This window comes from Dendropsophus ebraccatus, chromosome 2 (genome assembly GCF_027789765.1).
Source record: "Dendropsophus ebraccatus isolate aDenEbr1 chromosome 2, aDenEbr1.pat, whole genome shotgun sequence".
In the NCBI taxonomy this organism is placed as follows: Eukaryota; Metazoa; Chordata; class Amphibia; order Anura; family Hylidae; genus Dendropsophus; species Dendropsophus ebraccatus.
Window position 1 is genome coordinate 103,721,096 of NC_091455.1, and position 13,506 is coordinate 103,734,601.

The 13,506-nt window shown below is 42.2% G+C and overlaps 1 protein-coding gene across 2 annotated transcripts in view; it reads right to left on the minus strand.

The window, feature by feature from the left end:
* Nucleotides 1-13,506, minus strand: part of LOC138783425 (cytochrome c oxidase subunit 4 isoform 1, mitochondrial-like) — a 71,632-nt gene that overhangs the window by 30,116 nt on the left and 28,010 nt on the right. For both annotated transcript variants that reach the window (XM_069958122.1, XM_069958121.1), the window contains exons 3-4: nucleotides 12,594-12,764; nucleotides 11,120-11,254 (exon numbers count right to left, since the gene is read on the minus strand). In XM_069958122.1, the coding sequence (XP_069814223.1) occupies nucleotides 11,120-11,254; nucleotides 12,594-12,764 (306 nt within the window). The remainder of the gene's footprint in view (nucleotides 1-11,119; nucleotides 11,255-12,593; nucleotides 12,765-13,506) is intronic.

Sequence of the window (13,506 nt, forward strand, 5' to 3'; positions counted from 1 at the left end):
GATTACCTATAGGGATACTCTCTACTGGGAACCTCCGGCCCGTGGGCCGCATTGGGAGGTCTCAAGGGCCGGATGCTCCCCTGTGATGTGTGCGCCGCTCTGGTGGGGCAGGAGCCGGCATTCACAGCATCCTACTTTGTCTGTGACACAGGAGGATGCTGTGAGTGCCGGCCCCTTCCCCACAAGAGCGGAGCACGTCTTCTTTCTCTTGCGGGGATGTTTATTTTTTTTATTTAGGACAGGCACCGGGGGTTACCTAGGCTGCGAGGGGGCACTGGGGTTAACTAGGCTACCAGGGACAGGTTCTAGGGTTAACTAGGCTACCAAGGACATGACTGGGGGGAGTTAACTAGGCTACCTGGGACATGACTGGGGTAGGGGGGTTAACTAGGCTACCAGGGACATGACTGGGGGGGTTAACTAGGCTTCCAGGGACATGACTGGGGGGGGGAGTAACTAGGCTACCAGGGACATCACTGGGAGGTTAACTAGGCTACCAGGGACATCACTGAGGGGGTTAACTAGGCTACCAGGGACATAACTGGGGGGTTAACTAGGCTACCAGGGACATAACTGGGGGGTTAACTAGGCTACCAGGGACATGACTGGGGGGGTTAACTAGGCTACCAGGGACATGACTGGGGGGGTTAACTAGGCTACCAGGGACTAGAGATGAACGAACCTGCCAAGGTTCGGGTTCATATGAACCTGAACTCTCGGCTTCTCATTCCCGCTGTCTGCAGGCTCCGTGAAGAGGGTGATACAGCCGGAGGACCGCCTGGAAAACTGGGATACAGCCTATGGCTATGGCTGTATGCCAGTTTTCCAGGCGGTCCTCCGGCTGTATCCAGCCTCTTCACGGAGTCTGCACGGGGTTAACTAGGCTACCAGGGACATGACTGGGGGGTTAACTAGACTACAAGGGGCATCACTGGGGGTTAACTACAATAGCAGGGGCACTAGGGGAACAATACTTTGCCTTGCCCTGTGTGCTGCAAACCCACGATACTAACTGCCGCGCACAGTATGCGGCCCTCAAATGATTTTATTAATGCCCGACTGGCCCTAGACATGGAAAAGGTTCCCCACCCCTGCTTTAAATCAATCAAGTATAGGAAAAAGACAGTACTGAGTTTATAAAATAGTTGCTTTAACTGTAAGCGTATCCTATAGATATTTTTACAGTAAAATAAACAGAATTATTTCAAGTACAATCCTTTTATCTCCCAATGCATTAATGGTGTTATGAGGTTATAGTTTTATGTATAGGAAATGGAGAGTTCTATGATCTCATGCTGCATATGTTACAAGATACCATGTTGGAGAAATGGAAAGTGTTGTAAGGTAAAGGTTACAGCAAAAAGAGGGCTACTGCAACCATCTGGCAGTACAATAGCATAACTTACAAAGTTCTGCAAGTTTGAAGTGTGCTTATGAATTGAGGTGAATAATATTTAGGGACTGAGGCCACAAGGACACAATAGGACATGTATTCCTGTAACAAGAGCCTTTGGATACTGATATTTAAAGCAACTCTGTACCCACAATCTGACCCCCCCCCCCCCCCCCCCCAAAACCACTTGTACCTTCAGATAGCTGCTTTTAATCCAAGATCTGTCCTGGGGTCCGTTTGGCAGGTGATGCAGTTATTGTCTTAACCTCTTAGGGACATATGACATACCTGTACGTCATATGTCCCCAGGAGGTGTTCAGAGCGAGACCGCGCGGTGAACCCGCTCTGAACCGCCGCGATCCCGGGTGCCGCGTGTAGCCCGGGACCACGGCTAATCAGGTAATCGTAACAGGTAAACATGTTTGCTATTGCCGCATGCGTAATCGCCCGAACTATTAATTAATCACATTCCTGATCTCACACGGTAAACGGCGTAAGCGCAAAAAAATCTCAAAGTGCAAAATTGCACATTTTTGGTCGCATCAAATCCAGAAAAAATTTAATAAAAAGCGATCAAAAAGTCGTATATGTGAAAGCAAGGTACCGATAGAAACTAAACATCATGGCGCAAAAAAAGACACCTGACAAAGCCCCATAGACCAAAGGATAAAAGTGCTATAAGCCTGGGAATGGAGCGATTTTAAGGAACGTATATTTGTTAACAATGGTTTGAATTTTTTACAGGCCATCAGATAATATAAAAGTTATACATGTTACATATCGTTGTAATCATAACGACTTGAGGAACATGCACAACAAGTCAGTTTTACCCCAGGGCGAATGGCATAAAAACTAATGCCCCCCAAATAAAAGAAATGCTTTTTTTTTTTTCAATTTCACCCCACTTTGTATTTTTTTCTTGTTTCGCAGTATACTTTGTGCAAACATTCCACCTGTCATTGCAAAGTACAACTAGTGACGCAAAAAATAAGGGCTCATGTGGGTTTCTAGGTGGAAAAATGCAAGTGCTATGGCCTTTTAAACACAAGGAGGAAAAACCGAAAATGCAAAAACGAAAATTGTCCCCGTCCTTAAAGGGTTAAATTTTTTTTTAAAACTTACAGCCCCGTGCCCTACGAAAGTATCTGTGCCCTAACTTTGCACCACCCCTCTGTCCCTCCTCCTCACCCTCTTCATCATTAGGAATGCCACTGGAACATTTTCTCCATGCTGAACATTTGTACAGGTGTCTTAACGATCCAGCCCATGTGCCGGGCTGACACAGCTGATGAATAGTAGGCAATCTGGGGTGGAAAGGAGGGACAGAGAGGTTGCCAGCCTAATGCATACACAATCCAGGCCACTCCCGTAGGCCACGAGGCTGTCAGTTTAAAAGTTTTTTTTTTTAAATAGTAACTGCATCACCTGCCAAACAGACCCCAGGACAGATCTTGGATTAAAAGCAGCTATCTGAAGGTACAAGTAGTTTGGGGGGGGGGGACAGATTGTGGGTACAGAGTCACTTTAAAGGATTACTCCAGATATAAATGAAAAAACAGCCAGTTGTCTACATATATTCTCTACTTTTACACAGAGGATAGATAGCCCAGATTTATCATACTGTATAATCTGACCACAGCAACCTGTCACAACGCTGCTTTTTTTTTACAAGAGCTAAAAACAAAGCTGTGATTGGTTGCTGGGGGAAGTTTCCACTAGTTTTATTTTACCCAGTTTGATAAATCTGGGCCTTTGTGTTTCTTAATATGTGCCGTTACTACTTGCCACATTGTAGCATTAGGTAGCCATTTCCATGACTCCATGATATTTTTGCTCAGGCCAGTTAGGTCTTCCTACATTGGTGTTAGTGAAACAACTAGTGCACAACTAGTGCACACAACTAATGAAACAATGCGTCATGATGACATACATGAAAATTAAATAACTATACTACTTAATATTATCTTGTGGTGGGTGTTATCATTGTAACATTATACCATGCTGTCTATGGCACTGACAAAAAATTGCTGAGTATAGCATTCAGCAGTCTCTGACAGTCCTACAAACAATGAATAGAGTAACTGTCTCTCAGATGCATTGAGATCACTAAGATTTCCAATCAGTTGGATCCCTAGTGATTATATATTGATCACCCATTAAAATAAATTTTTTAAAGAATTCCTAATTTTTTCTGTTCTTCCATTTTAGTATATATATATATATATATATATATATATATATATATATAGTTCTTTTTTTTCTTTTTTCTTTTTTAAATAAACCTGAAATTTTGCAGTTTTTAGTATGATCAAAAGGCCTAATAATAAGCTAAAACTTTCCAGTAGTGACCTGAAAAGTACAGGAGTACAGTGAAAAGTGACATCAGTATATAGCTAAGACACCATTCACAAGAACTGATGCTATCCCTATGGAATGACCTCTGCACAGTTCTAGCAGCATGTCTAATAAGCTATGTTTTAATTGTCTGGGCCAGACTATTGTTTCAGTGTCCATGTGGATAGCCACAAAGCATGTCTCTAAATGCTCTAAATTATAATAAGAAAATGGAAACAAATTAGAAAAAAAAAATTGTATCTGGCACCAATCAATTAAAAAAAAATCACTTTAAGGCCATGTTCACAGAACAGCCACTGTCTGAGATGTTCAACCCGGCTGGTACTGCAGTATCGGCCGGGTTAACATCACTTCTTTTGAATTGAAATGCGAGCACATTCGGGTGCGCCCGTGCTTCAATTAGCCACAGCATACAATGTAAAGTACAGCCAGAGCTGTTCAATGAGCTGTTCAATGAATAGCGGCCACACAAAACAGACTTGGCAGTTTTCTGTGCAGCAGCATGAAATCCCAGCTAGAGTGTATACAGTTATTAAAGCCATTGTTTATTCAAAAAATACAGTGTGTGAACGAGGCCTAGAGTTGACCCCTTAAAGACCAGACCTGTTTTTTTTAAATCAGTTGTTTATTTATAAATTTTCCATTATAAAACAGAATACACAATAATGTTTCTGTTTAAGCAGTAAGAATACCAACAAAATGCACAAGAGTGTGGATCAAGTGCAACAGTTACTATAAACATTGCCTCAGAAAAACTACCCCAGCAGTTACAAGAAGAGGATTTAGCTGCCTGAGACCAGATAATCCTGCAAAGGTTCTGGGAGATTCCCTTTCCCAAGTAGGCTTCCCATTTAGCCATATACCCCTGAGCTATATCTTGCCCTTCCAAGGGCGAAGACCAGGCCAATTTGTTAAAACGGACTCTTTTTTTACACTTTGTGTCTCATTTTGTGGTTATAACATATTGTACTTTACTGTATGTTACTGATACATTCTGGGTGATAAACTCAGCGTTCTTTTGTGAAGAACTCTAAAATGTAAATATGTTGAATAATTTGCATTTTTCTAGGTTTGAAATTTTGCGCTGGCTGATAAGAGAAATATTAATGCCACATAAATTAGTTATTATCTACATCCTCAAAACTTTATCCTGGCATCATTTGTTATATGTCTTTTTATTTGTTTTTTCCAACATATAAAAATATGAAAACAGTGTACAAAAGAGAATGGAGTTGGACAAATGTGGTGGCCAATAGTATCATTGTCATTGAACTGGGCTTAGGACAGTTTAGGACTATGTACAATCCAGGTAGGTACTGTATTATATACATTTTTAGGAAGAAGGTGTAGGGTGACACTTATTGAGCATTTATGAGAGAGTGGTAGGGCGTTTGGTGGGTAGGCTAGATCTTAAAATTGCAGGAGCAGGGGGCTGAGCTTGCCGCGGGCAATTACGGGGGGCGGAGCTTGCCGCGGGTGAGTGCGGAGGCTGAGCTGCGGGTGAGTGAGGGATACCACTGGTGATGGGGGGGCGGTTGGTTGTCGGCCCGGGGGCTGTGTGCCTCGGGTGAGTGCTGTACGGTGGCCGGGAGGCTCTGGACACACGGGGTGAGCTCTGGGCTGGGGGTGACCGGGTGGCTGCTGTTAGAGAGGGATGCAGTCACAGCTGCGCTAATCACTGTCTCCCTCTCTAACAGCAGTTAAAGCCGGCAGTGTTCTCAGTCACTTCACTGTGCTGGGACTGAGGACACGTGATGCCGACACGGAGGGTGGGGGCCAGGAGCAGGGAGCGTGTCGGGTTGGACTGAGGTCTGATGATTCTGTGCAATCCGTGGGGGTGAATGCAGCTGGATAACAGCAAAACTGTGCAGAATCCATAATAACTGTATATTGGAAAGATGAAAAGCTACGGTTGGACAGCGTATTAATGCAAAAATAATTTTGGGGGGGAATACCCCTTTAAGAAGATGTTGGGAATTGACTGGGTGGAGGAGGATTCTTGGAATTTTTTCCACAGTGCCCATTTGTTCACAAATTTTATGTGATTTCTAGGTTCCCAACTAGCAAGCTCTTCTATTCTGTAAAAGTGTTCCAGTTTGGTGATCCAAGTCTGGAATGAGGGTGGTTGGGGGAATTCCATAAAGTAGGGATTTGTACAATTTTCCAGTTTTTCAAGATAATTTCAGGATCAGATATATTTAGGGCTCTGTTCAGTTCTGAAATGTATTTGAGGGGCCTGTATGTTTAAACTGGCCAATCACCCAACTTTAAGAACTGTACCCCTCAAATCATTTAGGCTGAAATCAGATTTTTTGGAAAACTACCACTGCATTCCTTGCGCCAAAGCCAGAAGGGGATTCAAATGGGATAAAAAATATAGAGGGGGGACTTGTACTTCTCTTTCCTGTTGGATCCACTTCTGGTTTTGGCACTGCAGTGGTAGTTTTAAAAACCCGCTGTGTGTGAAACAAGCCTCCTAAGGTGGTTCACAGAAATGAAAACAAAGTGGAGATTTTGGAGATATTCCATTTAATCCATTATTTCTCTGTTATCCAACAAATGGTAAAAAGATACTCTATATTTATTCTCCTGTCCTGACAATTGTGGCAATGAGTGACAGCCTGTGTCAGTTACACAGATGCTGTACATGTTTGGAGCTATGTGTTAAGACACTACCTAAACATCTGCATTTATAGCATTCCGAGTTAAAGGGTTACAGAAAGATTATCTGACAGATTATCTGCCAAAGATTTGAAGCCAAAGCCAGAAAAAGACTAAAAAGAGATCAGGTCATAAAGGAAAGCCTGAGATTTCTCCTCTTTTTAAATCCATTCCTGGCTTTGGCTTCAAATCTTTCAGCCCCCCCGCAGCTCCCCGCCGCCCCTCCCATACTCACCCCCTCGCTGCAGCCGCGTTAAATAGCAGCGGCAGCGAGCGGGGAACGAGGAGCAAACGAGCGCTGAGAGCGCTCGTTTGCTCCTCTGACGACCCGTGTAATAGGCCCTTTATTCTCATGTACTCAGCTAATGGTGTCCCTTTCAAGAATACAGCAGTAATGTAGGGGGAGCACGTGCTTGGAAGATGCCATTTTACAGTCCTCAAAGAGACCAAACGTTCTGTGCAACAGAAAGGGCCACATACTAACCTGTGTTCTTCATTACAGGAAAGAGATCTGCTGCCATCTGTTGGTCAGGATGAGGAAAGGCGACATGTTTTATGTACTGTTACACTGCCATGCTCACTAGGATTTAGAAGCACTTTAGAAGATTTAAGAAGAGACTTTTGGAATAAAACCAAACTCAGTGCCTACGCTTCACAATATTTTTTTTGTCTGTAAATTCCAGTAACTCTAAGGATCTTTTTCTGTAACAACCTTTGAAAGGGTAAAGGTGAAAGTAATGATCGAGTTTAACAAAGGAAAGCATTTGGATGTTTCATTTATAGTAAAATAAAAAAAAAGTGAACTAATGCCAAGTTCTTCCAGGCAGTTGTGTGTTGCGTTTCTGAAAGGAACAATACTGCTAGCACTTCTGAAAACTACAGTAAAAACCAAGGTAGTGAATTTGCCACATTCATAGAAATTTAAAAAAAAATAAAAATTAAGTGTTTGTTCTCAAATTAAGATTTACGTTATGCTGAACAATTTTTAGGGTGTTAGTTATCACTACTGTCCATCCTCCATCCTCCTTATACACAGGGACATTCTGCAAGGCCGGACATTCCTCTGTGTTGAGAGGGTTAAGCTGTAGCCAGAGAATTCTGCGGTTTATCTTTTCCAGAATAAAGTGTTACATCACTCCCGACCCCTATCTTCAATGACATCATCTGTCAGGGGACGGTCAGGAGAGCCCCACACACTAGTGATCGTTGGTCGTGAATGATCAGTTAAAAATGAACTAATCTTCCAAGTGACTGAATAACTTAGTTCACTTTTCTGGCAAAGATTAGCTCAAAATGAACTACAGCCAGGGGGCCACAGCGAGTCCAGGCCAGCAACTCCAGCTCTATCAGTGCCACACTGCCATTTGCTTTTTAGTCCCCCATGATGGAAAATGAAAGTAATAAAACACAGTACATACCAGAGAATACAAATTAAGAAAATAAAAAACTATTAAACTACACTATACACAGCCCATGTGTAAGAGTCTGTGTAGAGGTGTCCGCTTTTTCTATTTAAAAAGACGTCTGTTATTGCTGCAATTTAATTGACTTTAATGCATGGCATTGAAGTCAATGGGATGATGGACGTCCAATGCACACAGTGTATATAATGACGGACACCAAAATAATGATCATGTCAAGTATTTTCGGACGTCTTTTGCAAACAGCGGAAGTTATTTTTTGTTCACACAGTTTTTCTTTTGTCACCTTCCTTTTATTGTTACTATTTACTATTAAATTAAATGGCTTTTCAATTAAAGACACACCCAAAGGCCAATTAGTAAACCCAAACTAGAATAATGTACGAACAGCCGTCACTGCACTGATGGATGGACAGTTATATGACATTCGTCATTTTAGACTCAAAATGACGGACGTCATTTTAAACTGAGCTGAAAAAAACCCTGTGTGAACATAGCCTATGTGTGTGTGCGTGAGTAAGGGAGAGTCTGTGTGTCAGAGAGAGTCTTTGTGTAAGACAGTATGTTTATCCAGCTCACCTGTAGTGTAGCCATCTTGTTAGCCCAAAGCTCCAGTCTTGTTGCCAGCACTCGCTCTTGTATCCTCACAGTTAGGGATGGTCCGAACCGAACTCTCGGTAATGATTCCCACTGTCTGCCGACTCCGTGGAGGGGGTGGATACAGCGGGAGGACCGCCTGGAAAACTGGGATACAGCCATAGGCTGTGTTCCAGTTTTCCAGTCGGTCCTCCCGCTGTATCCACCCACTGCACGGAGCGGCCAGACAGCAGGAATCTGATGCTGAGCGTTCGGGTTCATACAAACCCGAACCTCGGCAGTTTCGAACCATCCCTACTCACAGTGCTATGAATGCTACTTGCAGCTTTACTGCTTTTCTGATTCCTAACACATTCACCACAGTCAGTACCTCTAACCACCATAGGTGTCCCTGCTGAGCACAGTCATATACATGTGATTGAACTAGATTCTCCTGATTCATTCATCTGGCTTTGGCTCAATAGCTCATCTAGTTAGTAGCTCACTGATAAGCTCCCTTATACATTTACCATCTCAGTTATGGTGCGTTTACACAGAGAGATTTATCTGACAGAATTTAAAAGCCATTTCTTTTTCATTTTTTCTTATGGGAAAATTTGCTTTGGTTTAAGAGTGGATTTGGATTACAAGCGCGGCCCCGAAACAAATTATGCATTGTTATGAATTCTGAAAAACTATCACTGAGCTAAAAGATGTTGAAAATAAAAATGCCATATGGGTATGAGAGGTATAAATGTGGGTATGATGGGTATTAATGTGGGTATGAGAGGTATGATGCAATTGATTTATAGCTGCAGGGTTTTTCTGTAGGGCTCACTACAAGAGACCATCCCAGTGTTACTGATGATAGCGCCCCAATTATCCCCGGGGATCTTCCCTATGAGTTGGTCCCATTTCCTCTTCAGTATCTCCAACTGTCCACTTCCCACCTCTCTGATCAGCATTTTATATATAGGCAATAAAAACTTCCCTTTTGGGCCAGGTTCCATGATGTACTCAACTATACTGTGCTCACTTGTGGTCCATAATTCCTTATTCACCGTATGTGTGAATGCATTTTTAATTTGTGCATACCAAAAAACCTGGGAGTCCAGCAACCCCCATTCCCTCTTACAATCATCAAATGAAATGAAATCCCCATCTCTTACAATCTGTGATGTGAACTTCACCCCCTTTTGTCTCCAAAACTGTGTATTAGTAATCTTAATAAATTCTTTTAAATTACTATTGTGCCATAGTGGAGTAAACCGTAACCCTCCCTTAAAGGGAACCAATCACCTAATAAATCGGTATGAGGCCAATAATATGTGCTAATACCTCCTCTACCACACTTTCCACACATGTATCTATAGCAGCTGCCCCTGCCCCACACACCCCAAAATCATACTTTGAACTTGTCCCACGCTATATGCTAATTCCTCTCAAGTAGTCACGGCTGGGGGGGCGGGGTTTGGCTGTAATCACGCCTCTATCCAGGGGGCGGGCCTGGGACATTGACATACACAGTGGCTGCCTATCCCCCTGTACTATGTATATGTGACCCGGCCTCTCATACAGGCAGCTGATGCTTTACACAGCGTCCCTGAATGAAGGATTCCTTCAGGGACGCTCTTATCTCCCCTCCTCCATGTATGGCTCCCTCCTCTTATCCCGCCTCCCGATTCCTGTGCACAGTGGTGATGTGTTTTGTTATATTTTTTGTATGAGAAGAATTTTTATATTGCATAAAAAAAAGAAAAATTGTAAAAATGCAACACACAGTGCGATTAGGCACATAAATCATTTGTATATTACATAGTACATAAAATGATGATTTTGCAGAGTTCAGTATGGAACTTGTTATATAAGTGATTGCATTAACAAAAATAATAACTAATGAAGGCTCTGTGTGTAATAGAGAAGATCTCCTTCTAGTATCCCAGCGCCAGAGATATAATGAACTAGGTGAACTAAATGAGCTAGATGAACTAGATAATCTAGATCATAAAGAACTAATCCCCAAAATGAACTAGATTGCCCATCACTACCACACACTTTATAATGATGGCTGACAACCAAAGTATAAGGAGTATGGGGACCTTTAGAGGATCCAACAGCACTGTGGAATGTAGTTCAAGGGGCAGGGTAGTTTTTTTTTAAGACAGGTGCGTATAAGGGCCCTACTTCATTGGATGATTATCGTTCGCATAAACGATCCAAACGACCGCTATTACGAAAGACCTGAAATCGTTCGTCCATTTACATGGAAAGATAATCGTTACTTATGATCGTTGTTGCGGCCGTCTTGTCGTCGCTATTGTGTTCGTCTTTACTGCGAACGACCGAATGACTTCTTATTCAATGAGAACGATTTGCGAACGAGCAATGATAAAAATAGGTCCAGGTCTTATTAAACGATCAACGATTTCTCATTTGGTCGTTAGTCGTTAACTGCTATTCAAACGAACGATTATCGTTTAGATTCAAACGATTTAACGATAATCTGAATGATAATTGTCCGGTGGAATAGGGCCCTAAGGCTGGTCTTGCTTATTTCCCCCATTATGCTGTGAGTCACAACACAACAAATCCATACAATGATCAAGATTGTGTAGAAATTAAACAGGCATTATATTCTATAACGCACTAGATTTGAATTTACCTTCAATATGTTATCAATTTTTTTTTTCTAGAAAACGTAAATCACACTAACCATAAGTGCGATGCCACCAGAGGTATAATCCACTAAAGGCCAGAAAGTAAAATACAGCACCCAACACGGTTTTCCACTCTGATGGTGATCCCTTTTTCATCTCTGTGTAAGACTGGTTGAAGCTGATACGGTACACTGCATAAGAGAGGTAAACAACCATCAATATTGAGGAGAATTTAATATGCACAGTAGTTGAAAATGTGTGATACATTGGGAAAAAAGGCACAATAAATACATGACCTATTAATCCAATTAAGTTAGTAGACCTAGTAAAGAACTTAGTAAAATTATGTCTTTGCACTAGCTATCTTTAAGACAGTCTGTCTAAAGGAACTCACACACCTTACATCAAATTTAACCAGCAACTATCTAAGATGTTTGACAGCCTCCCAAATCTTTAGAGAGAAGGGTCAGAAGTGATGGATTTTCAATACCTGACACTATTTTTCTCAGAGGCATCATTGGCGCTAGAGCAGTCAAGTGGTAACTTATCTCCTTTCCCTCCCCATAGGGAACATATGACGTTCGGCTGTACCCAATGTCCACAGGTATAGATGAGTAAAATAGAAGAGATAACTGACAGCTGACTTACCATTTGGCTGACAGTTATTGGAAATGTGTATGGTTAGCTTAAGTTTGTTTATGGTGTCAAGGTTTTTGCGCATGGTCTGTATTAAATCTGGTGGGTGTCAGACATGTGCCAAAAAAATGTCCAACACTAAGGCTCCATGCACACGGAGTAAAACTGGTGAAATTCCACGTCGGAATTCACCGCCACAGAATCCCGCCAGCCTCCGTGACACACGAGGCCTTGCGCACCTCGTCTCTCTGTGCTGAAAAATTTAAATGTCCATTCTTTTGCACGGAGAGGGGAGGTGCGCAAATTCCGCCACTTTTACTCCGTGTTAACAGAGCCTAAAGGGGTGATTGATCAAAGGGTGTAAAATACACACTGGTACAAACTGCCCACACCAACCAATCATAGCTTCTCTTTCATTTTACCAGAGCTGTAATATGAGCTGTGATTGGTTGCTGTGGGCAGTTTACACCAATCTATATTCTACACCCAGATAAATCTGAACCCAAGTATCTAATACAGTACAGTATATGCCAGTGCTTTCTTGGCTTATAATGCACCACTTTTATCTGTCAAAAAAGACTAGTTAACTTTGTAGATGTGGTTCAAACATAGACAATCTATAGCCACACCTTTTATTTTGTCTGAACATGGAAAGTGTTGAGTGTAGCACATTTTACTATTCTTTCTGGCCCAAACATAACAATAAATGGTATGTTTGCAACACAATTTTAATGGAATTCAGGTGTGGTAGGCAGGTCTGTCAGGCATAGTAAATGTGGGCCATAGAGTCTATATACGTTTATCAAGAACTACATACAGTACATATTGTGACCATTACATATACCCTTTTGTATGTATTTTCCAGGTCATAAGATAATGAGAAATAAGACATACGTGCCAGTTTTTCTTCCTTTGTTAGCTGAGTCCAGGGTCCCGCTTCTTTATCTTTCAGAGTTTTTTGTTGTGGATTAAGCTCAGACACAAAGGGAACATCAGGCAGAGGTAGCGCACGGGAATCGTAGTAACTTGGTTTGGTATAGTAAGGTACTGGGTCACTTGATGTACCTGCATAAAGGAAAATATATTTTCATGACTGTTTATACACTACTATAAACATGTACTATTGCTAGACAATAGGGGGTCGGGTACTCAGGGTATTTAAGGTCACTTGGGCACTTGTCACAGTAGCCTGGAGTGGTAGTAGACCCTTCCTGGACTGTTGGTACCATCACACACACAGAAAGAAATGATAGCCCAAGTGTATTGAGATGTGTAGGTGCAGGTGCTTAAAAAGTAGACCAGAGTCCCGTGCGTTTTGATAAAAATAGAATACTTTACTGAATAGTAATAGTAACAATTGATTGGAGAGCCGAGGTGCACGCACTCTCCCATAATAACTGATAGAAGGCAGGAGACGGTGCCGAGTCCGCACAGTGGAGTTCCGCCCGGAATCTTGGTGCCGATTCCATAGTGTGAATGGGGCCTAAACCCCAGGTAGTCCAGAACCGTTATGGTGCGTTTACACAGAGAGATTTATCTGACAGATTTTGGAAGCCAAAGCCAGGAATGGATTTGAAAAGAGGCTAAATCTCAGTATTTCCATTATGACCTGTTCTCTGTTAATAGTCTGTTCCTGGCTTTAGCTTAAAAAAATCTGTCAGATAAATCTGTTTGTGTAAAAGCACCATTATTTCCCTCCCAAAGCTCCACAGCCTGAGAGTGCCATCAAACTTCAAGTACCCTCCACTGCACAGCTGCCACTAAGAAATGCACACACCCTCCCCCAATTACAATTCCCCCCCCCCCA